At 45.2% G+C, this 25,619-nt stretch overlaps 1 protein-coding gene across 1 annotated transcript in view; it reads left to right on the plus strand.

Annotated features, from left to right (window-relative positions):
* The window catches only part of NXF1 (nuclear RNA export factor 1), a 198,781-nt gene that overhangs the window by 64,908 nt on the left and 108,254 nt on the right, over positions 1–25,619 (plus strand). The window contains exons 7-11 of the mRNA XM_033954850.1: positions 16,719–16,807; positions 17,025–17,132; positions 18,044–18,153; positions 21,219–21,255; positions 21,360–21,428. Of these exons, the coding sequence (XP_033810741.1) occupies positions 16,719–16,807; positions 17,025–17,132; positions 18,044–18,153; positions 21,219–21,255; positions 21,360–21,428 (413 nt within the window). The remainder of the gene's footprint in view (positions 1–16,718; positions 16,808–17,024; positions 17,133–18,043; positions 18,154–21,218; positions 21,256–21,359; positions 21,429–25,619) is intronic.

The following is a 25,619-nucleotide window of genomic DNA, read 5'->3' on the forward strand; positions in this document are numbered from 1 at the left end:
CAAGGATTCCACGTCTCAGGGAGTCGTCCTGGTGACCCAAAGAACTATCTGGTTCCTGCAGAGTCTGGGGTTCGAGATCAACTTTCCAAAATCCCATCTGCAACCTTCCCAGACTCTTCCCTTCATTGGAGCTGTTCTGGATACTATCCAACTCAGAGCGTTCCTTCCTCCGCAACGTCTGGAAACTCTTCTTCATCTTTGTCATATGGTGCCCGTACATCTCGGCGAGACTCATGATGGTTCTTCTGGGCCACATGGCCTCAACGGTTCACGTGACTCCTTTTGCCAGACTTCACCTCAGAATCCCTCAGTGGACCCTAGCAGCTCAATGGTCGCAGGTGTCCGACCCTCTGACTTGACACATCCGGGTCACGCCTGCTCTGCGACAGTCTCTGCACTGGTGGATGCTCTCTTCCAATCTCTCCAGAGGTTTGCTGTTTCACACGCCTCCCCATCAGAAGGTTCTCACGACCGACTCCTCGACATATGCTTGGGGGGTCTGGATGGTCTGCGCACTCAAGGCTATTGGACCAGTGTGGACCGTCTGTGTCACATCAATCTTCTGGAACTCAGGGCGATTTTCAATGCTCTCAATGCTTTTCAGCATCTTCTTCACGACATGGTGATACTCATTCGCACGGACAACCAAGTCGCCATGTATTATGTCAACAAACAAGGGGGCACGGGCTCGGCCTCCCTCTGTCAGGAAGCTCTGAAAGTTTGGGATTGGGCGATTTGCCACAACACCTTCCTCAAAGCTGTCTACATTCAGGGGGCGGACAATGCCTTGGCGGAATACTTGAGTCGTCTTCTATAGCCTCACGAATGGACTCTCCATTCCACGACCCTTCATCACATCTTCTTTCTGTGGGGGACGCCTCAGATAGACCTCTTTGCAGCTCCCCACAACTTCAAACTGCCTCAATTCTGCTCCAGGATCTACACTCGTCATCGCCTCGAGCAAGATGCTTTTCTTCTGGACTGGAGGAATCTCTTTCTGTATGTGTTTCCTCCATTTCCTCTCATTCAAAAGACTCTAGTCAAGCTACAGTCCGACCGTGCCACCATGATTCTGATTGCTTGTCGGTGGCCCAGGCAACCTTGGTACTCCCTTCTACTTCAACTCAGCAGCAGGGAGCCCTTCCTTCTACCAGTGTTTCCATCGTTGCTTACTCAGCATCAGGGATCTCTGCTTCATCCCAACCTGCAGTCTCTCCACCTGACAGCTTGGTTCCTCTCAACGTAACTTCCCTCCAGTTTTCTCAACCTGTGCGGGATGTTTTGGAAGCTTCAAGAAAGCCTGCTACTAGACAATGCTATTCCCAGAAATGGACTAGATTTTCTACCTGGTGCTTTTCTCATCACAAAGTGCCTCAACATGCCCCCTTGTCCTCTGTTTTGGACTATCTTTTGCACCTGTCTCGTTCTGGCCTCAAATCTGCTTCGATCCGAGTCCATCTGAGTGCTATTGCTGCTTTTCATCAGCCTCTTCAAGGGAAACCTCTCTCTGCTCATCCTGTGGTTTCCAGATTCATGAAAGGACTTTTCCATGTCAATCCTCCCCTCAAACCTCCTCCAGTGGTTTGGGACCTCAATGTTGTTCTTTCTCAGCTTATGAAGCCTCCCTTTGAGCCTCTTAACAAGGCTCATCTGAAGTATCTCACTTGGAAAGTGGTGTTTCTCATTGGCCTCACTTCTGCTCGTCGAGTTAGTGAGCTTCAAGCATTGGTGGCGGACCCTCCTTTTACAGTGTTCCATCATGACAAGGTGGTGCTCCGAACTCATCCAAAATTCCTTCCTAAAGTGGTCTCGGAATTTCATCTCAATCAATCCATTGTTCTCCCAGTGTTTTTTCCAAAGCCTCATTCTCATCCTGGAGAATCAGCTCTTCACACTCTGGATTGTAAACGTGCTTTGGCTTTCTACCTGAAACGCACCAAGCCTCATAGAACTGCTCCTCAACTTTTCATCTCATTCGATCCGAACAAGTTGGGTCGTCCTATCTCTAAGCGTATCATCTCCAACTGGATGGCGGCTTGTATCTCTTTCTGCTATGCCCAGGCTGGATTACCCCTTCACAGTAAAGTCACAGCCCATAAGGTCAAAGCAATGGCAGCCTCTGTTGCTTTCCTCAAATCGACACTGATTGAGGAAATTTGTAAAGCTGCCACTTGGTTCTCGGTTCATACCTTCACTTCTCATTATTGTCTGGATACTTTCTTCAGACGGGATGGACAGTTTGGCCAAACAGTATTGCAAAATTTATTCTCCTAAGTTGCCAACCTCTCCCATCATCCCATTGTGGTTAGCTTGGAGGTCACCCACTAGTGAGAATACCTGCCTGCTTGTCCTGGGATAAAGCAATGTTACTTACCGTAACAGTTGTTATCCAGGGACAGCAGGCAGCTATTCTCACGTCCCACCCACCTCCCCTAGGTTGGCTTCTCTGCTGGCTATCTGAACTGAGGAGACACGCCCGGTGCATCGGGCGGGAAGGCACTCGCGCATGCGCGGTGCGGGCAACTGGAAACTTCTAAAAGTTTCTATAAACAAGTATGCTTGTGAGACGTCCGCATCGGGGCTCCATTGGATGACGTCACCCACTAGTGAGAATAGCTGCCTGCTGTCCCTGGATAACAACTGTTACGGTAAGTAACATTCCTTTTTGGTTGGTGCGGTCCATGTCCTGCCTGTACCCTATTCCTAAGACTGATATAGACTCCTTTCGGCAACTGTTTGTGGATGCAGTGGTTTTGGCCATCACTGAGAGGCATACTGTTCCTGTGGAGGGAGGTTCGGCTCTGAGGGACCCCCCAGGACAGAAGGATGGAGTCTCTTCATAAGCAGAGTTTTACTCTGGCAGCCTTGGTGGTCTGTTACCAGAGCATGTTTCCAGTGGGCTAAGCATGTATTGGATAGGGAGTCTAATGACTGAGCTGTGGTGGATCGGAAGGTTGCTAAAATTGAACTTGGCTCTTCGTATCTTTCTGATACCATGTATGATTTGTTGCGTTCCTTGGCTAAGTTTATAGCCTTAGGGGTGGCTACTAGGCATACTTTGTGGCTACGTGGTTGGTTGGCGACTCCACCTCCAAATCCAAGCTTAGCAAATTTCTCTTTAAGGGTTCTTTCTTCTTTGGCGAGGATTTGGACAAGCTAGAGCAAAGTTTAGGTGATTCTGAGTTGCCTCAGTTGCCAGAGGACAAAGAACATTGCTCAACAGATAAGTTTCAGTTTAGATATTTTGATGCTTTGCACAATAGTATTTCAGTTAATTTTGAGGGTAAAGCAATGATTGGGTGGTGAGGTTTTTTGGGGAACAAGTTCCCCTTTTTCCTCCATGTCTCTGAGCATAACCCTCTAATTAGACAATTGTTATAGTTGAATTTGGGAGCCTGATTATGGCAGTTTTACTGGGGGTGGTCCAAGATCACGACAGATCAGTGGGTTCTGGAGGTGATTTGAGATGGGTATGCTCTTGAGTTCGAACAGCCCTTGCCAGATCTTTTTCTCTCTTCCCTTTGGAAAAAGCACTTGGAAAAAGCAGGTGTTTCATCAGACGCTCCAGGGATTGGTGGAGCTCAAAGCAGTGGTTCCAGTGCCCCCTCAAGAGATTCGCATTGTAAGGTACTCCATTTATTTTGTGGTGGCCAAGAAAGAGGGGTCCTTTCAGCCTATTTTGGATCTAAAGGGTGTGAACCAGGCGCTCTGGGTTCCTTCCTTTCGTATGGAGACCCTAAAGTCGGTGATCTTAGCAGTTCAGCCTTGGGAGTTTCTGACTTCTCTCGACCTGACAGAAGCCTACCTTCATATACTGATTCGGAACTCACATCAGTGATTCCTTCACTTTGTGATTTGGGGAAAGCAGCATCAGTTCTGTGTGCTTCCATTTGGTCTGGCCACAGCTCCGCATACCTTCACCAAGGTTGTGGTGGTGGTGGCAGCCTTGTGCAAGGAGGGCATTTTGGTTCATCCTTATCTGGATGACTGGTTGATTCATGCGAAGTCCTTTCTGGAGAGCTCCCGAGTCATGGCCCTGTCATGGAGTTTTTGCAGTCATTAGGCTGTGTGGTCAACCTTTCTAAGAGTTGGTTGACTCAGTCTCAACGATTGGAGTATGTTTAAGTTCTGTTCAACACCAGTCGGGGGAGGTTGTTCTTCTTGAGGCCCGCGTACAGAAGTTGCAGTTGCAGATTTGCTTCCTGATGGGTTCTTCCTCTCCCCCCCCCCCCCCCCCCAGGCGCAGGACTTTCTTCAGGTCTTGGGGTCGATGGCAGCCTTCTTAGAAGCGGTCTGGTGGACTCGGGCTCACATGTGCCCCCTTCAGTATTTCCTTCTTCAGTGGTGGTCCCTGCAGATTCATGAGCTGCACACTCTGGTCCCTCTTCATGGTTTTGTTCATCACAGTCTGTGCTGGTGGCTTCAGTCCCACAGTCTGGTCCAGGGAGTGAGAATCAGCCCAAGTAGACAGTGCTTTTCAAAGACGCCAGTCTCCTCAGCTGGGGAGCCCAGTATCTCGGTCGTTCAACTTAGGGCAGCTGATCGGCGGAGGAGGCCTCCTGATCGATCAACATTTTGGAGACCAGAGTCATTTGGTTGGTATTGGCAGCCTTCCAGTAGTTGCTGGAGGGCAAAGCAGTGCGGGTTCTCTCTAACAATGCCATGGCGGTGGCTTATGTCAATCATCTGGGGGGGGGGGGACCAGGAGTCATCTGGTAGTGCAGGAGGCAGCACTTCTCATGGAGTGGGCAGAGGCTCACCTTCTGGACATCTCAGCTTCTCTTATAATGGAAGTGGACAATGTGCAGGTGGATTTCCTCAGTCGTCTTGTGCTGGATCCTAGCGAGAGGTGTCTCGAGATGGTAACCTTCGATCTAATAGTTCAGTCATGGGATCCAGCCAATGATGGATCTCTTGGCTTCACATTTCAGTTCCAAGGCGCAGAGGTTCTTCAATCAGCGCAGAGATTGTCAGGCCGAGGGGCTAGATTCTCTAGTGTAGGATAAGGCCAATGAATGGCCTGCTGTATGTCTTTCCTCCATGGCTGCTGGTGGGCAAAGTTCTTCGCATTGCCTGTCAATGCAAGCCGCATGATCCTGGTGTCTCTAGATTGGCCTAGCCGCCCATAGTACAAGGATCTGGTTTGTCTTCTCATGGCACATCCTCTTCCTCTGCCCCTCTTGAAAGGGAACGCCTAAGCAAGAAAGGATATTCTGATAAAGTGGTCTCTACCCTTTTAGGATCTTGGCGGTTCTCTATGTCTCTGGCTTATAGGCACATTTGGCACCTCTTCGAGGACTGGTGTTCTGTTCCCACAGTAGTTTCCCTGCTTGCGTCTCTTGATGCATATTGTAGAGTCTTTGCAGGATGGCCTGGAGCAAGTCTTTGCAGGATGGCCTGGAGCAAGGCCTTGCCTGGTCCTCTTGAGGGTTCAGGTGGTGGCCTTGTCCTCCTTTAGAGGTCCTTTGTGTGGTCAATGGTTTTCTTCTCTTCCTGATGTGATCCATTTCTTGAGGGCAGCGAAGTTGATTCAGCCTCTGGTTCCCCCTTGGGTTCTGGCTTGGGATCTCAATCTGGTGCTTTCGGTGTTGTTTCATCCTCCATTTGAGCCCCTTAGCTCCTGCACACTGTCACTGGCAGCATCCTTGAGCCACTGAGGTTGTTGAGGTAATGACTACAAGAAAAACTTTGAAGACAGTTTTTCTTGTAGTCATTACCTCAACAAGACACGTCGGAGTTGCAAGCCTTTTCTTGTTGTGTATCCTTCTTGGAATTTTCAAAGGAGCGTGCGATGCTGCAACCTGTTCCTTCCATCTTTCCTAAGGTTATTTCCCCCTTTCATGTGAATCAGACAGTTGCCATTCTGGTTTTGGGTAGTCGGGAAGGTACTTTAGAGCAGAGGCAGTTGCACAAGTTGGATGTCTAAAGAGTCCTTTGCACTTACATAAAAAGGACTCGATTCCAATGGTCAGATTGTCTTTTTATTCTACTGGTGGGCAATCATTTGGGGTAAAGTGCCTCTAAGGCTTCGATTGCACGATGGATCAAGGTGATTATCGCTTTGGCTTACCTTCTTCAGAAGAAACTGATTCCGGACTTTCTCAAAGTTCTGCCCTGTTAAAAAAAAAAGAAAAAAAGATGAAAACCATTGAAACACTGGACTGGAGATAAACCAATGTATTTTAAGTTCAAGTTTCAAGTTCAAGTTTATTTGTTCTTAATGAAACGCATATTTAAATTTCTAGGCGATGTACAACATAGTAAAATATACAAATAAAACATTGGTGTTGACATCTAAAATAACTTTTGTTATGGGTTAAAACTTAACATACAAAATACATACATATAAAATAATTTTTGTTATGGCTTAAAACTTACAAGAATTGTGAGGGTAAGTGGGGAAAAAGTTACAATGTTTGGATAGGAGAGAAGGAAAAACATAAAAGGGAAGAACAAATGAAGGGGGTAAATTTAGCTGCTTAAATAAAAATCGATAATGTATATACTAAGAGTCGTAGGCGTCTTTAAAGAAAAATGTTTTTAGAGTTTTTTTGAATAAGGTTAAATCTTTTAATTCTCTAATGTATTGGGGTAAGAGATTCCATGAATGGGGGGCCATAACTGAAAACATATTGTGCCGCCTGATTCCTATAACTTTTATTGAGGGAACGGAGAGAAGATTATAAGAGGTCGAGCGGAGAGACCGTGTCGTGCTATAGGGGATTAGCCACCTGTTGATAAATTGTGGTTCATTAAAACTTAAGGCTTTAAAAACTAAAAGCAGTAATTTAAAAGTAATACGATGGCTTACCGGAAGCCAATGGGATTTAATCAACAGGGGGGTAACATGATCATATTTTTTTGCATTGTAGATCAGTTTCACAGCAGTATTTTGTATCAATTGCAGCCTTCTTTTTTCTTTTTGAGTAATGTTAAGAAGGAGAGAGTTACAGTAGTCTATTCTGGATATTATTAAGGAGTGAATTAGAATATTAATAGATTAAATGGATCAGCAAGAGAGTGTTGTCTACTAGGTTGAATACCACAGTTAGGTCCAATGACACCACCAAGACTACATTACTGTTGTCAAACGCAGAATGGAGCTCGCTTAGAAAAGCTGTTATAACTGTCTCTGTACTATGTCTGGGATAGAAGCTAGCATGTTGTGGATGTAAGATATGAGCATTAACAACATATTCTAGATGCTGCTAGAAAGCTGGTTTCTCAGCCAGTTTGGATAGGTTACAAAGATTGGTAATGGGGCGATAATTAGACACTTTGAAGGGTCAGTGGTGGAAGCTTTCTGGAAAGGATGTGTACTAACGTGCTTGCACAAAATGGGGAAAGTGCTACAGGTTAATTTGAAATTATAATGGATCATGTTAAAGGTATTCATTTATGCTGGGTGACACTGAATCAGGCAGATGGTACAGGATCTAATGAGCAAGTACTTACCCACATAAAATTCACTAAAGAAGTGAGGTTAATAGTACTTGCTAGATCAAAGGAAGACCAATAAAGACCCTTGAAGTAGGGGCAAGGATTGTTGTAAAAAGGTGGCCAAGTCTGCTGCTAAGGGAGTTTAGTGGAGGAACTGTTATGGGATAGAGAGGTCAACTCTGATAGGACAGAAAACAATTTTTTGGGATGTTTAGTAGAATTAATTTTTTTTAAAATCTTTATTGAGTTTCTAAAGCCAATTAATTTTTAAAGAAGTTTAGTAGGTTGTCCTGTAGCATATCATCTGCTGGTGGTAGTACTTGTAACAGTTTTATATTAAACAAGAGAATAATTTCTACAGGATCCCTCTGCAGTCTTGAGCTGGCACTTTAAGAGGCAAAGACTGGAGTAGTACCAGGGTTGCTATAGATGCCGAGGTGTACAGTTTGTACTTCAGGAAGCTGTAGGAATTACAGATTGAATCCTGAAATTTAGACTATTCTTCTATAGGATGTGAATCAAAGGGAAAGGCTGCACAAGGATCAAGCGTCTATGAGACAAACTTGGTTTTTTTTTTTGTTACATAGAGCTTTTTGGACCCCAGTTAGATTACAAAAGTTAAATAGTTCCTTGTCCAATAGGTGCTGGCATTGTAAATTGGAGGTAGGGACTTTGGATCATCTTTTATTCTACTGTCCCCATATCTTAGCCTTTTGGAACTCAATCTGGGATCAAATAAATTGTTTATTGGAAAACCATGTAGCGTTATCTTATGATACTGTGATATTTGGAATGTATATGAGAAAAAAGAGTCAGATATCATCTGTAATAATAAATTTTTAATGATCATGACTGGAGTTGCCATCCAACATATTACTAATAATTGGAAAGATCATACTAGGTTGAACTTTAATTTTTGGTGGAATTCATTATGCCAAATATATAGAATGGAAAGATCAATAGCGATACAAAATGGAAATTATAATAATTTTATTAAAATTTGGGAGCCATTAACGTCTTTTTGTCATGATTAAATGCCATTTTTCTATTAGTCATACACCATATAGTATTGGGAGGGGGGAGGGATACAAATATAGGTTTCTTATTATGAATGAAGGGCTTTGAGGGAGGGTGGGGAGAGGGATACATTTGTATGTTTAGATTATAATGATAAGATATGCAAGTGCTCTGATTAATTGTGTTTATTATGATTGTTGTACACTTGATGAAAGTTTTAAAAATGAATAAAGAATTATTAAAAAAAAAAAAATGTTGACAATTTCTGATAACTGGATGAGGAGAAAGAGGGCCTTAAGAGGTAATTGAAGTATGCAGCTGAAACAAGGCAATTATATGATCAGTACATGGACAATAAAGATAACTACAGTTATTTAATATCAGAAGATTATTAGAAATGTTGAGTTAAGCCAGGTTCAGTGATAAAAGAAAGAAAATGCTTATACTGTGGGCAAGTGGGATCATATTAGAAGATTATTAGACAAGATTGTCATAACTACATTAAAAGTGTTGCCACCCGTTTGCATTGGAAAGGATACATACTGAGTTAAGCTAAGTTCAGTGCTAAAAGAAAAAAAATGCTTATCCAGTGAGCGAGTGGGATCTTAAATATAAAAATACAAGTCACCTAGCACAGTGAGGTTTAGGAATCTGATCTTTGGTTTGGCCAATGGTTTGAAAGAGGTATTCTAGAAGAGAACTGAGAGTCAGCCTTATAGGATTTCTGGGTAGGAGAATGTGTTGATTGGGAGTTCATCTAGGGGCTAGAAAATGAAAAGCAAAATGAGCTACATCTCTTCATTGTGTGCATCAGGATATCAAGAAAGCAGAGAAATCATGAGGGGAAACAGTCAATATAGTTTCATCTCTTTTTTTAACCAGGTTTCTGTAATCAAGACTAGAACACCAGAATCAGCAGTGGCATTATGGATAGTTGAGGTCTTATACTTTGCAGTAGAGAGTTGCGTGGGGACAGAAATTAAACCCATCCCTGCTGGAATCCATCCCATCCATCCTCGCAAGTAATCTCTTCTATCCCCACCCGTCCCCTTCTACTTCAGAAGTAGTTATTTCATTTAATTATGCTACTGAATTAGATGCTCTGGTAGAGACCCATTTACAAATAAGCAAAGACACTTTATTAATTTTGAAATATTAAATAGGAAGAATACATACTTTGTAAATGGGTCAAGTGTGTATCTTTAAGTTTTATATGAGTTTAATTGATACACTTGTTGTAACATACAAAAATGAATAAAGAATTATAAAATAAAAAAAGTAAATGGGTCTCTGCCAGAGCCACTAATGTAAGTATAAAATATAAATACTCCCGCTGATGAGAACCCGCAAGCTATGTCAGCTTAAGACTTCCTCTGAAGGTGTCCAAAAATCCCTTTTACCAAGCTTGGTAGACAGCAGCAATGTCCCTACACCATAGATGCAGGCACCTCAGTGGCTCAAGGATGCTGCCAGTGACAGCTACACTTGGTAGAAGGGAATTTCGGCCACCTTTGGGGGAGGTCCTCAGCTGGCAGTTGAGGATCCCCACCAGCTACAACAAATATTTCAACACTGGAGAAATAAAAACAGAATGTATTTCCTTTTCTGTTGAACACAATACAAAGAAATCTGCTATATATATTGCCCAAAACTAATGCATTTCAGTCAATAAATTTCTTTTTTCTACCATTGTCTGGAGATTTATTTTTCCATCAATTTAGTTCCAGTTTCGTTTTTTTCTGCTTTCCTGTCTTCTGCAAATTCTTCAAGCAGTTGGTGTCCATTGGTTCCTTCTATCATGGTCCAGCATTTTTCCCTCGCTCTTCCCTCCCTCCCACTGTACAGCATCCTCACTCTCCATTGCTCCTGGATCCATCTCCCTCTTTTTCCCCTCCTCACTCCTGCACAGCATTTCTTCCTTCTCCACTCCCATGTGCAACATGTCTTCCTCTCTCTCACTGTCCACCATCTCCCTTGCAAACGGAGTGGGAAAAGAGAGATAGAGGGATCCAGGGTGCATCTCTATCACCTCCCTCTACAGTCACATCCAACATTTCGCCCTCTCTCATCCCTTGGCCCTTGGGCAGTATTTTTTGCCCATCCCCATCAGCCCCAGAGGCGCTTTCCTCAGCGGACAGCTCCTTATTCAAGGGCACCCCCTAAGAAACAACAGCAGCACCAGCAAAGGCAACAAAAATCTCAGCCTTCTGCTGCACCCAAGCCTTCTCACTCTTTTTGGCCACCTAACACAGAGCATAACCTCAATCGTTCTGCCTCTGTCCTTTCCTTTACCCATTGGAGGTCGTCTCCATCATTTTTATCAACGATGGGAGCTAATCACATCAGACATCTGGGTCCTCTCAATCATCAAGGAAGGATACTCTCTTCATTTCACCCAGATTCCTTCAGATCTACCTGCAAGAAAGTATCTTTCAAATCCATCGCAGACCACCCTTCTTCTCCAGGAAGCCCAGGCTCTGCTCCATCTCCGTGCCATCGAGGAGGTTCCTCTGGAACAACAGAGCACTCCCGTTACTTCCTAGTGCCAACGCTAGTATCTTTCAAACGCTAGGGTTTCCTCGGCTGCTTGCAGTCTGGCATATTCGGGCTTGCAGACTGCTGGGGAGGCTGGGGTTTCCCTTGTCACTGCGACTGGGGATGCTAGCGGTGTTTCTGTTGCAGCGGGATTGAGTTTGGCTTTGGTGCTGCGTTCGATTTCAGGTGCCAGTTTAGTGACAGCGCTTCCCTCAGTTTTGGCGGGATGCGTGTTCATTTTGCCCACTGTCTGAGGCAAGCTTGTTCCTGTTTTAGAGAGACAGGATCTGGTCTTAAATGTGTCATCTGCTCATGCTATCATTTCTAGATTGCCACCGAGGTTGTTGAGCCCTGATTTTATGTTAGCCATGTGTACGGCTTATTTATGGGCAGCTGGGGGTCCTGCTTCAGTTCCGGGGGTCGTCTGGAGGGTCTTTCCCTTCCACGCCCACCCTGTTTAGTTTCCTGCTAATGTTGCTTATATCCTGCCCCCTCAGCCATGGGTGTCTTGGGATGAAGTTTCTTTTCTGGCTGATCTGTTTCCTTCGGATGGGACTTGGATCTTGGAGAGGATTTTCCAGATCTGTTGGAGGGTCTGATGTTTTGGATAGAGATTTTTTTTCTGAGGTGCCGGCAAAGACGCATATGTTGTGTGCTTTTTTTTCCTCAGGAAGAGTTGCAGGAGCTCATGCTTCGGATGGCTTCAGTTTTACATTTTGAAGAGGCAGCTAAGGACCCTCTCGTGTGGTGGACCTTCTTGGAGGGATCCAGTCAGCATCCTGCTCTTTCCCTATGCATCAGGATATTTGGGATGTAGTGCATCCTCTGTGGAACGTTCCAAATGCACTTTTTTGATTGCTGTGGTCCGTGGCTAGACTCTACCCCATTCCAGATGGGGATAGAGATAATTATAAGTTTACCTGGGATGTCTCGGTTTTTGCGCAAAGACATTCCATGATGGTGAAAGGCGGCTCGGCCCTGAGGGTTTCTCGGGATCATAAGATGGATGTTCTGCTTAAACGCAGTTTTGATGTGGCTGTCCAGGCGGCGGATTGTAGCAGTTTGGTGACCCAGGTTTGTTCTCTGTGAGAGTTCTTGACCAGGCAGCGACTGACTGGTCCTACGTGGATCAGGCAGCTCTTAAGAATGAGCTGGGAGCTTCCTTTCTTTATGATGCCACGTATATGATCTGTTGGGTGCCTCAGTCTAGTCCATGACTCTAGGTGTGATGGCCCACCATACCCTGTGGCTTCGGAGGTAGTATGCAGATGTGGCGTCTACGGCTAAGCTAAGTGAGTGTTCCGTTTTGGGGCTCCTTTCTCTTCAGGGAGGAGTTGGATAAGCTGGTTCAGGCCTTGAGTGACTCTAATGTGCCTCAGTACCTTAAAAAACAAACAAACAACAAATAAACACCGGAGGACCGACTTCACCAGGTTTTCGCATGGTGGTTCTGCCTGAAGACATTTGAGTGGATTTTGTCGGTACCACCCTGGCTGGGGTGCAACCTCTTTTCCTTCCGGTTGTGGGAGTTTTGCTGGGGATGAGCCAAGCTCAATCCTCTGGAGTTTTTCACATCCTTGCCCAGATCATTTCCTCTCCTCTCCTTATCAAGCAACTTGGAAGAAGAGGGCTTTTTGGTAGACACTGCTCAAGTTGCTGGACCTCAAAATGATAGTCCTAATGCTTCCTCAGGAGATTTGCATCTGCAGATACTCCTTTTACTTTATGGTGCCCAGGAAAGAGGGGTCTTTTTGGCCCGTTTTGGATCTCAAAGGTGTCAACAGAGCTCTCTGGGTTACATCTTTTCGTATGTAAACCCTGATATCTGTAATTCTGGCTGTCCAGCCTGGGGAATTCAACTCCTCTCAACCTGACGGAGGCCTATCTGCATGTTCCCATTCAGGCCTCTCATCAACGATTCCTTTGCTTTGCGATTTTGGGGGAGCGTTCTCAGTTTTGTGCATTTCCCTTTGGTCTAGCTACGGCACTGCGCTCCTTCACCTAGATTATAGTTGTGCTGGCAGCTGCCTTACGCAAGGAGGGCATTCTGGTACACCCCTATCTGGACGATTGGTTGATTCGAGTCAAGTCATTGCAGGAAAGTTCCCGGGTTACGGCTTGAGTTGTGGAGTTTCTTCAATCCCTGGGCTGGGTTTGTCAACCTGGCCAAGAGTTGGTTGCTTCCGTCTCAGCGTTTGGAGTTTCTCAGCATGCCTGTCTACACCAGCTTGGGGAGAGTTTTTCTTCCAGTGGACAGGGTGTATAAATTGCAGATGCAGATTCGCTCTCTAAATTGGTTCCAGCTGGTTTAGCATGCATGTATTTTAGCAGCAGATTATCAAAACGGCTTACTGAGGTCTTTTCCGAGTTTTCTAGCAGTCTCCGATACTGTCATGTAAATGTAGTACAAAGGGGTCATTAATATTAAAATGATCACTCCAAGCGATTCTCTATAATTGGCGAGTGTTTCTCTTACCTTGTTGTACCACATTTTCAGCCAGAATTTACCGACAGGTCTGAGCTGCAGTTGCCTTACTTTCTGATCAGTGCTTGAGCGCTGATTAGCTCAGACACTGACAGGAAAGTAAAATTAGACAGCTCAAACCCCACCCTCCTCACACACACACGCAAATCAAAATAATAATAATTTTTTTAAAAAAAATTGAAGATCGGCAGGAGAGATGTCCACTCTTTCTTGCCACATTGCACAATCATCCAACATTGCTAAACCCCCCCACCCCCAAGCAAATTAAAATAATAATAATTTTTAAAAAATTAAAAAATAGAAGTTTGGCAGGAGAGATGCCCACTTTCTCCTGCCATATCGCACAATCATCCAACACTAAGAAGTCCCCACCCGCAGCCAGAGAGATACCCACTCCCTCCCGCTGCCGACATCAAGCAACACCCCCCCTCTCAGCGGCTGGATAGATATCCACTCCCTCCTGCCGCCACACAACACCCCCCCACACCGGTGCCTCCAACAAACCCTGCCCCCTCCCCCTTACTTACGATGGCTGGCCAGAGGGATGCCTACTCCCTACGGTCAGCTGGCCCGTCTTTTTAAAATGGTGGGTCTTCCCCTCCCTGGTGCATCCTGAGGCTCTGATCGGCCCAGGTTGTTTAAGGCCCCTCCTATGGGGAGGGGGTGTTGCTTTGCGGTGGGAGGGAGTGGGCATCGCCCGCTGCCAAATGGGGGGGTGCATCGCTTGGCAGCAGGAGAGAGTGGGCCTCTCTCCCAGTGCCAATTGGGGGTTCAGGGGGTCATTGCTTGGTGGTGGGAGGGATTGGGCATCTTTCCTGCTGCCGGGGAGGGGGTCTGCTGGGGGTTACTTCTCTTCGGAGACTTGATTTGGTTTTGTTTATATTTTTTGTTTTTATTCTGTGCATGTGCCCATCAGTAACACCAGCGATGGTCACATGCAGTTTTAGCGAATCTTCGCTAAAACTCTTCACCAATCTCATTTGCAAGAGCGTTGTTTGGAGAATGACTCGTTTTTTAAAAATCGCTACAATAAGAGCTACAACAGCAGCCCATCGGTTTTTAACACAGTTTTTTAAGTATCTTCAGCTTGAAAAAGAGATGGCTTAGGGGAGTTATGATTGATGTCTACAAAATTCTGAGTGTAGAATGGGTACAAGTGGATTGATTTTTTGACTCCATCAAAAATTACAAAGACTCGATGAGGTTACAGGTAAAACCAATAAGAGGAATATTTTTTTCACTCAAAGAATAGTAAAGCTCTGGAATGTGTTGCCAGAGGATATGGTAAGAGCGGTTATTGTAGCTACCGTATTTTTCGCTCCATTAGATGCACTTTTTCCCCCCCAAAAGTGGGTGGAAATAAGGGTGCGTCTAATAGAGCAAATATGCAAAGTGCCCCCCCTGTTAACTTATTTTAATGTTGCCACCCTCCCTTTCTTGAAGGCCCTCTTCCTCCCCTCCCCACTACCCCACCCCCTGTGTACCTTTTTTTTAAACTTCTGGTGCCTCACTCGCTGAGAACGGCACACAAGGATTGCTGGCTGCCTGGTCCCTGCTTCCGCCGAGAACGGCAGACGCGGCTGCCTCCTCTTCTGTTCTCTGGCGGCATAGCGGCGCACCGGGTTGCCTGCCTGGTCCTGCACTGCTTCCTGCGAGAACTCAGTCCCATGAGTCTGAATTGTTCATTGTTGAAGTATTTTCAGATTTGCCTTAAGTTGCACATGATTGTGAATGCCTTCTGGACAGTTTTGCTAATTTGAAGTTGCATGGTGTTGTCTATCATTATTCCCAGCAGTTTTAGATTGGGTTGTAAGGGGGATATATGATGAAGTTTATTTCTAGGTTTGTTATGATTGGGGTTTTGTTTTTTTTCTAGAAGTAGGAATTTGGTTTTGTCTTGGTTCAGCTTTAATTTGTGGTCTCTCATCCATTGTGACACTGTTTCTAGTGTTATGTGCAGTTTGTTCGCTGTGTTGGGGGTAGATTGGTCGAAAGGCAGGAAGATGGTGATATCATCTGCCTAGCTGTATGAAGTTATGCCTAGTTTGTCTAAGCAAGTGCCGAGTGTGGCTATGTAAAGGTTGAAGAGTGTTGGAGATAGAGGAGAGGTTTGAGGGACTCCGCAGGGGTTGATCCAGGATTCGGATTGTTCTTTGTTTGCTTTAACTCTGTATCTCCTTGAACGGAGGAATCCTTTAAACCAATTGTAGACTCCAAGTTTATTATGTATTTGATTAATCGCTTATTCAAAATTCTAAGCGATGTACAGACTCTGCCTGTGATTCCTATTGCCTCCAGTGTTTGTAGTAGGATGTTGTGATCTACCAGGTCAAATGCCACGGTGAGATCAAACTGTTTGAGCAGCATTTTTTTTGCTTTTGCTCAGGTGTTGTTTGGTTGTGTCTAGAAGAGAGTCTAGTAGTGTTTCTGTACAGTAGTTGCCTCTGAGGCCTGATTGTAAGGGATGGAGTATGTTGTAGTTTTCAAAGTATTTGGTGAGAAGTTTTGCTACAAGGCCTTCCATTAGTTTGGCGTTATAACGATATTGAGTCTATAGATCTGTAATTGGATGACTGTTCTGTAGCTCCCTTTGGTCTTTCAGAACAGGGGTTATGATTTCGGTGAGATCTTGCGGAAATTGGCACTCTGTGAACATGTAACTAATCCACTGCATGAGGTGAGTGCTGAATTTAGTGCTGGAGGCTTTTAACAGGCATGGGGGACAGTGGTTGAGGTCGCAAGCCGCATGATTGTATATTTTGTAGAGTCTGTTTAGATCAAGCCATTGTATGTCTGGGAAGTCTGACATGGGGGAAGCCACTGCTTGCCCTGGATTAATAGCATGGAATGTTGCTTCTAATTGGGTTTTTGCCAGAGACTTGTGCCAGGGACTGGCCAATGTGAAGACAGGATGCTGGTCTAAATGGACCATTGGTCTGATCCAGTGAAGTTATTCTTATGTTCTTATATCACTACTAGTATGCTTCAACAATAAACAGGATCAAACTGCAGGAGAATTAATAGTTTCACTGAAATATGAGGTCACAAGCCTAGATCACAGAGATGCATGGATGGATGACACTTGGTAGTGGAAAAACAGATCAGTAAAATAATTAGGTTGGATGAGAGAGTAAACTGGGAATAATGGGTAGATAATGGATGATTGAATAGGAGAATGTAGTAGAGGATGTTGGATATAGAAACTTTTATTCTTGTTTTGTTCCTAATTTTGCACATGCAGAGCTTCTCTGTAATAATATTGATTTGGTGCTGAATCGGAAGAATTGCTTGCTGACAGTCCTCCGAATCATAGAGGAGCACATTCCTGAGGTAAGAAATGAGGTTCCTTCTCCTTTTTAACTACAGCCAGCAGGCGCACCACCTCTTCTCATCTTGTCCAATGTCCTCTGCTCTCCTCTTATTTTACTACACTATACCTATTCCTCTCCTTATGGAGAGCATCTCTAATCTTCCGCTCACTGAACAGAAGCTGTAATACTGGAAACCCTTTATGCCTCCCTTTGTCTTTAATGCTCTCTCTTTGCAGCTGCTGTCTCTTAACCTAAGCAGCAACAAGTTATATCGACTGGATGAATTGACTGAATTGGTACGGAAAGCTCCTAACCTGAAGATCCTAAATCTATTTTGTAATGAGGTAAGTTTAGCAGAGGATAAAGATCTCTCAGGAACATCTTTAGGAAAATGTAAACTGTGTAACTATACTTGGTCCTACATCTGTCCCACCTGCCTAGGCCTATAGACTAGCAGCAAGCAGAAAAGAAAGGATAGGTGTCATAAATGGAGATGGCATCCACTACTTACCACCCCTAAGCATAGTTGTCTGTTTTCCAACTGAGCTGGTGCCAGTCATAGGAATAGGAACAAAGTTCTCTGCGGTTTCTTATGTTAGGTTCTAGTTTTAAAGGTTGTTCAGTTTAGACAACAGTATACTGGAAATTTTTCAGCTTCAGCATTCCTTGTAAAGTGATGATGTCACTGGAAAAGTTGTGGAACTGTCTCCATCTGCTTGCAAGCTGGCACAAACGTATGACTGACCTGGAAGGATCTGAGGAAATGAAATTAATGGGAAAGCTTATTAAATTTGTCCATTTTTTAAAATTCTTTTGTTTCTTGAATGTGCTATACAATTTTGACTCACTACCATAAAGAAATATGCTGTAAAATGTCTATTGATACAGACATACACACCCCTTATGCATTGCTGAAATGTGATCTGTACTTCTATAGTGCAACACTTTCTCTTTATTATTGTAGCAGGCCCTACTCAGTATTCCTGGGTACTTTGGGTCAATTCCTAATTTGAATTGCTGACTATTTGACTTTATTCTATTTTATAAATGGCTTATAAATCCTTGTTTTCACTTATTTAATGCTATTATAAACAGTATAATTGTATATATGTTGTGTCCTTATTGCTGTTATCTTCCCATAAGCATGTCCATGGAGAGGTGGGTGAGAAATTGATTGAGAAAACAGCAGGGTTTAAGATGGAAGGGTTCTGTCAGTCACACACATAACATCTTGAAAACTTTTGGATGTCCTCAGCTGAAGTCTGACCGGGAGCTGGACAAGGTGAAAGGGCTGAAACTGGAGGAGCTCTGGTTGGATGGGAATCCTCTCTGTGATGCTTTTAAGGATCAGTCCACCTATATCAGGTCAGTGTCGGGGAAGTTCCTACACAGGGTGGAGCTCTCCCCTTCATCCCTACCATAGAAGGACTTGATGAACTCCTTAGTCCTCTGGGGGTGAGTGACAGGAAATCAGAGTGGCGGGCCTGACGATTTTCTTCTGGGGTTCTGCAGGAACTGTATCTGTCTGTGGAGGAGCAGCAGATATGTGCTGTGACATGGCGAAAGTATGGAAGTTCAAACTCCATATACAATTCTGTTTAATATGCGCTGGGAGGGTGTTTGTCTTGCAGCAGCCACTGTCCTTCCGCCTCTGATTTTATGGATTTGATATTTCAGCTGTTTGGGAAATCCGCTTTTCAGTAGTTTTTGCTGCCCTTTTATTCCCCTAGCTTGCATTTTGCAGGAGTCTTCTTTTTCTGTTTCTTCTTTGCTTTGAATCTTTCCTTTTATTACCCATCTCTCTCTCTCTCTCTCTCTCTCTCTCTCTCTCTCTCTCTCTCTCTCTCTCTCTCTCTCTCTCTCTCTCTGCCTCATCCCTCTGTCTGTTTTCATTGCCTCCTCTATTGTTTACCTTCTGCCCTCCTTCTAACGTTGCTAACACACAGCCTCTGCCAGCCTGTAGCCTTCCCTCAGAAAGCTCAACATTTGCTATTTTGATGATGCTGTTTTCTCTCACGGTTGAGTAGTGTTGATTTTGCATGACAAATGGATTTGGACTGATGTCCTTGTTCATACATAAGCTTTGTGCTGTGTCTCCTCTCTGTGCCTGTATGGTTGGAGAGGTGCTGTCATTCTGTAAGCCCTGGAACCCATAGCAATGAGTAATGGCAAGGTGTTGCAGAGCTGTCGTGCTGGCACAGTGCCCAGATGGATTTGCCCTGTTTGGCCCTCAGAGAAGGCTGGTTAGCCCGAGACGGGTAAGATTTCTCATGGGAGGAACAACCTAAGACAGGCACAGTCGTGCAGTGGCCAAACAGCAGCAACGCAGCCAGATTAAATGCAAGGCATTTTTCTGGCAGAAGATGGACATTCAGAGGTGGATGAGAGTGGGGCAACAGTCCTTCTTCTCTCACTAGCAGCAGCAATGGAACTTTGGACGTTGGCAGTCCACAATGGTGCACTGTGCCCCCACAGAAACCTTCAGAAGTGTATGCGCAGCTCTACCTGCATCAGCACCTGAGCAAGAACAAATCTGTAAAAGCTACTAAGCACTGGAGTGTAGTGGGCAAGGGCTTGGCAGAGTTGGCAAGCGCAGCAAGCAATTATTAGTCTTTGACTGGCATTCAGAAAAGCAGCCCGTGACTCTGGCAATTTGAAAAGCAGCAATCAAGGCCCGGCATCCTCTGATAAAAAGACTGGCTGAGCATAATCAGGGAGTGCTGCTGGGATTGGGAGTGGCTGTGTGACATGACAACTCTTCTTTCCCCCTATTCACTTCATCTTTTCTTCCATGACATCTTCCACTTCTCTGCTCCTATAGCATTTAACCTCTGTCCTTTCTCTTCAAAATGCAATTAATGTCTCTCAGTTGCTGGGTAAGCGGGGCGAGAAGGGAATTCACAGGTGATTGAAATGGAGACTCTGAAAATATTGGAGCAAGCAGCAAGTTGAGGGGTCCCCTCCCTTCATCCTAATTAACCATTATGTGCCATTCCTCCCATCTTAAATCTCTGCTCTTTCACTCCTTAATGAGAGACTCCTGCAGTAGTGTGGCCCCCAAGGTTCACAGGTGAGTTAAAAATGAAAAGACAGGTGAGTATAGAAATCTTGTAGGACTCTGCATTCCTACTTTCCCAAAGCCTGATGACTCTGAACTCTCTCTTCACAGTTTGAATCCTGGGAATACCTACAGTGAAGAACAGGCATTCAAAGGGTGCCCAAGTGTATTTTTGGTTTAAGGAGAACAGCAGTGGATCTGCTTGTTCCTGCCACTGCAACCCTAATACCATGTATTCATGTCACTTGGAGGCAGTGCATGGAGCTCTTGGATTAATGAGATTCTATATTTCTGTGTCACTGAGGTGCAGGATTAATGAGACAAACTCTGGATCCATAATTTATTACTGGGGTCAATATGCAGGGCTCCTAACTGTAGATGGGCTATGGAATTTCAACATTTGTTTTGCCTAGGTTGATAATGAACAGTTTCTGCTGCCTAGGTTGTATAATGAACAGTTTCTGGAAACTTGCTTCTGCAAGTTTCTCATCCTCCCCCCCCCCCCCGTCCCATACAATGAAGACAGGGTGAGAACACCCCCAAAGTTTTGGGCTCTTCCTGCAAAATCAGCTCTGTGTGTATTAGCCATCTGCATCATTAATAATAATAATTTTATTCTTATAAACTGCCAAAGCCATAATAGTTTGAGGCGGTTTACAACAAGAAGTGCTGGACAATCAGAGAAATAGTCACAATATAAAGTCATTAAATACATACATACAGAATAGAAGAAGTAAGAACATTAAAGTTCATATGTTACAAATCGATTGAACAATGCTTTCTTGGAGTCTCCAACACTTAAATTTAGGGGATGACTCTATTCCTCATATTTGGATCCACAGCACCCAAATGTTGAAATGTCTTACAAATGTTAGCAATAAGAAAGCATCAGACCTCAGAGTTATAGGAGGGGTCATGGGTTCAGTGTTGAGGATACCATGAGGAGCAATGAAACTAGTTTGCAGAGGACAATCTTCTGTCTGGAAGTGCAGGAGGACAGTGGCACTTGCATCTGGAAGGGCAGGGAGGTGAGGAACTTGCACTTGTCTAGAATGGTGGGAGAGATGAGGTATTTGTGTGCTATAAGGGCAAAGAAACTTGTGCCTTGCTGGAAGAGCAGGGGACTTGGGGAGCTTCTGCCTGTATGGGAGGGCAGAGGCATGTGTAAGGAGGATGAAGGTGTAGGTACCTAAAAAGAACAGGGTACCAGAGCTCTCCGCTCTGCAGAGTGGGATGTGCACAGTAAGCACTTGGCCTCACTGCATCCCACTATTCTCCTAGCAGGCTGTGTCTGTCAGAACAGCTTCTGGCTGTCCCTCACTGTTATCTTTCTTTTGTTGTTTTTTCTCTTTCTCCTGTGTGATTGTGACAGGGCCATGAGAGAGAGATTTCCCATGCTTCTGAGGCTGGTGAGAAATTATTATCTCTTATTTTCAGAACTATATTCAATTTGTAGCCAACTGCAGTAATTTCCAGCGCTCCTGATAACATCCCTTTTTCTCTCTCCTATAAGGATGGACACATATTACCTCCCCCTATAGCCTTTGATGTGGAGGCTCCCACAACGCTTCCTCCCTGTAAGGTAAGACATTTTTTTATTGTTGGCTTTTCTGTGTTGGAAGGAGGGAAGGGAGCAAATAATACAATGAAAAATCCCATTGTCGAAACCCAGTTTCAAAATGATAGTGTTCATTAACTAACAAAACAGGAGAGAGTCCTGTTATGATCTTGTGCTAGCATGGTAAAAGACTATTAGGGTATGAGAAGGAGTAGAGAGGTGGGATGGCTCGTGCATACTCAACCCCCCACCACAACCATCATCAAACCCGTATAAACCTTATTGAACTCTGAAAGAGAGCCTGTGATGTCATCCACTCGTGTGGCTGATTCATTCTGCTTATTGACAGAGAGTGATTTTAACAAAAACTTCTATTTATCCCACCAGACCAGTCCAGAAAGCATTGGTTATGTCTGTCAGCCTCCAGGTGGAGACAGACTTAAGAGCTGTAGGATCTGTCCTAGAAAAACATCATGCAGGCACAGCTCCACAGTATTCTCTGTCTGTAGCAGATGGTAGCATACATCCAATGCAGTTCTGAGCCTAGTGAGGTAGCTTCTGAGCCTATTTGGAGAATGGGTCACCCAGTTGGCCTAATGGTTACGAGAAGAATTCAGCAAAGTAGGTACTTGAAGGATACCTGGACGAGTCTGGGTCCTTCCCATGTCCCTGTCAGATATCCTTCTATGTTGCTTTAAATTAAAATAATAATTTCTTTATCGTCTTTCCAGACCGGCACAGATGGATTTTTTATGCTCCTCCGCCAGCAGGTGGAGACTGAGAACACACAAGTGGGCTGTGCAGTCCCTCATAGATGTCTGTTCTCAGTTTCCAGCAGGTGGAGGTGGTAAGCCTGTGCAGTCTTTTAGGCCTTGGCAGAATCTGTTGGAAAGGTTAAGCAGTGGCCTTATTCTCTGCCACTATTATTTTCTTGTTAGACTGAGCTGGGGGCCCATTACATCTCAGGGGTGTCACACTTGGGTGGCCGAATCCCTTCCCCCATTTCCCCCACCTCCCCAATGTTTGTCTCTAGAGGAACCTCAACTGTACACCTTAACAAGGGGCAAAGACTACAGTTTTGAGTGCCCGTGGGGTCTGTTCCTGTAAATTTAAAGTTTTATTAAAAATAAAAAAGACCCGAGGCAGTGCTTTTTCTTTCTGTGCCAGTTTGCAGGGACTGTTCTCATTCATAATTTTTCTCCTTTTCAGCAGTTGGCTTCATTCAGTCTGCCTCGTGATTCACAATAAGCACTTTCGCAAACCTAAGAAGTGCTCAATGTGTTTCCGCCAAGGGCTTATTGCGGCCGGCATTTGTTGTTCTTGTTCGTGGCTGGAAGGGGAACCCTTGTTAACTTTGGAGCTGGCTGGCTCAAAGAATTCCCTGGCAGCTGTGAAGGGTGCATCGGCAGTGGGGAGGCCTGAGGTTCCCTAACCTCTGACAGTGCTGGGGAAGTCCGGGCTTCCCTTACTGCCGAAGGTGTTGGGGATTCCCTTACCGTGACTTTGATTTGTGAGGCCTCTTCAATGCCCTCTGCCTCAGGGATGCCTTTTTTGGCAGGCTTTTCTTCTTTGGCAGGAAACGCCGCCATTTTGGCCGTGTCTTCTCAGGATCTCCTGCCTAGATTAGAAAGGCAGGAATAGGTCTTGCAGGCCTCTTCCTCTGCTGAGGAGCGTGATTATATCCTGCCCATGGGTTTTCCCCCGGATTTTTTTCTTGCCATATACAAGGCTTATAGCATGTATGTGGCTGGTGATCATGTCTTTTCTTCGGTGACTTCAACCTCGTCTGGGAGGGATATCTTTGTCGGAACCAGCCCACCTCTGCCCCTGCCTAAGCGGCTGCGTGTTTCATGGAAGGATGACATTTACCTTTACAATATTTTGTCCCCTGATGAGGATTTGAGTCTCTCTGGGGATCTGTAGGATCCTTGGGGGGGAGGGGAGGCGACAGTTGCTGAGGGCTGGATGTTTGAGCCACCTGCAGGGGAGGATTCATCTTTGGTGTGCATTTTTCACTGGGAAGATCTCCAAGAGCTTATTCTTCAGGTATCCTCTGTCTTGCGTTTTGAAGAAGACACCAAAGAGGTTCTGCAGGTTGTTGATCCTCCTGTTAAGGGGATTTGGACGGCTTTCTGTTCTTTTCCCGTGCATCAGTATCTCCGGGATATAGTACATGCTCAGTTGGAAGACTTCAGATGCCCCTGGTGCAGTCCATGTCCTGGTTTTATCTTATTCCTGAGCCTGATAAAGATTCTTTTCTGTCACTGGTTGTGGATGCTGTGGTTTTGGCCATTGCCAAGAGGCATACTGTTCCAGTGAAGAGGGGTTTGACCCTGAGGGACCCCCAGGACCGGAGGATAGAGTGTCTTCTTAAGTAGAATTTTGATGTGGCGACTCTGACAGTCCAGGAAGTGATTTGTGGTGGTCTGGTGGCCAGAGCCTGATTCTGGTGGGCCGAGCTTGTGTTGGATAGGGAGTCTAACGACTGATTGCTGATGGATCAGAAGGTGGCTAAAATTGAACTGGGCTCTTATCTTTCAGATGCCATGTATGATTTGTTGTGTGCTTCAGCTAAGTCTATGGCCTTCGGGGTGGCTACTAGACGTATCTTATGGCTCAGTGGCTGGTTGACAAATGAGGCTTCAAATTCTAAGCTTAGTAAATTTCCGTTTACGAGTTCTTTTCTCTTTGGAGATGAATTAGACTAGCTGTTTCAGAATTTGGCAAACTCCAAGGCGTTCCAGCTACTGGGAGGATAAACCTCGCCAGTATGCTAGAGGGGATCTGGGTCGAGATTGTCTTCGGGAGTTTCGCCAGTATAGACCTGGTCGAGTATCTACAGCGGGGACTTCCTTCCGCAGTTGTTTCTTCCAGTGGAAGCAGTCCTTTCGGGGTGCTCGCCAGACAGAGTTTGACGGATTCCAAGGTGCCCCGGCTTCTGGAGGATAAATCTTGCCAATCTGCTAGAGGGAGGTCTGGGTTGAGGTTATCTTCAGGAGTTTTGCCGGTATAGAACTGGTCGAGTGTCTGCGGCGGGGGCTTCCTCCCGCAGTCATTTCTTTCAATGGATGCAGTCCTTTAAGGGTACTCGCCAGGGAGGTCGGGACCCCTCCTTCCTCTCCTCCGCTCAACCTGCCCAATGATGGTGCTTGGGTCCTTCCCCCGACTCAGGTGGACACCTGCTTGTGGGAGTTTTACCGGGGATGGACTGAGATCACGACTGATCAGTCGGTCCTAAAGGTAATTCAAGACGGGTATGTTCTCTTTCAACCAGCCCTTGTCAGATCTTTTTCTCTCTTTCCCTTGTAAGGCCTCTTTGAAGCAGCAGCATTTTGTCAGATTCTTCAGCAGTTGGTAGAGCTCAAGGCAGTGGTTCCAGTGCCTCCTTCAGAGATTCGCACCAGGAGGTACTCCATTTACTTTGTGATACCCAAGAAAGAGGGGTCTTTTCAGCCTATTCTGAATCTGAAAGGTGTGAACAGCGTACTCGGTCCCTTCTTTTCGCATGGAAACCCTGAAATCCATGATCTTAGCAGTGAAGCCTGGGAATTTCTGACTTCTCTCAACCTGATGGAGGCCTACCTTCATATTCCGATTTGGGACTCACATCAGAGATTCCTTTGCTTTGCGATTTTGGGAAAGCACTATCAATTCTGTGCACTTTTGTTAGATCTGACCATGACCCTGCATACCTTCACCAAGGTTGTGGTGGTGGTGACGGCCTTGCGCAAGGAGGGCATCTTGGTTCATCCTTATATGGACAGCTGATTGACTCATGCGAAGTTCTTTCAGGAGAGCTCCCAAGTCATGACCTGTGTCGTAAAGTTGCTGCAGTCATTGGGTTAGGTGGTTAACTTTTCAAAGAGTTACTCTTCTCAGCGATTGGAGTATCTTGGAGTTCTGTTCGACACCACTCAGGGGAGGGTGTTACTTTCTGAGGCCCAAGTGCAGAAGTTGCAGTCACAGATTCACTCTCTGATGGATTCTCAATTTCCCCAGGTGCAGGAGTTTCTTCAGGTCATGGGTTCGATGGCAGCCTCCTTAAAGATGGTCCGGTGGGCTTGGGCCCACATGCGTCCCCATCAGTATTCTCTTCTTCAGCTGTGGTCTCCGCAGGTTCACTATCTAGATTTTCCAGTTCCTCTTTGTGGGATCGTTCGTTACAATCTGCGCTGGTGGTTTCAGCCCTCCAATCTGGAGGTGAGTCTGGATCAT

The sequence above is a fragment of the Geotrypetes seraphini genome, chromosome 8 (genome assembly GCF_902459505.1).
Source record: "Geotrypetes seraphini chromosome 8, aGeoSer1.1, whole genome shotgun sequence".
Taxonomy (NCBI): domain Eukaryota; kingdom Metazoa; phylum Chordata; class Amphibia; order Gymnophiona; family Dermophiidae; genus Geotrypetes; species Geotrypetes seraphini.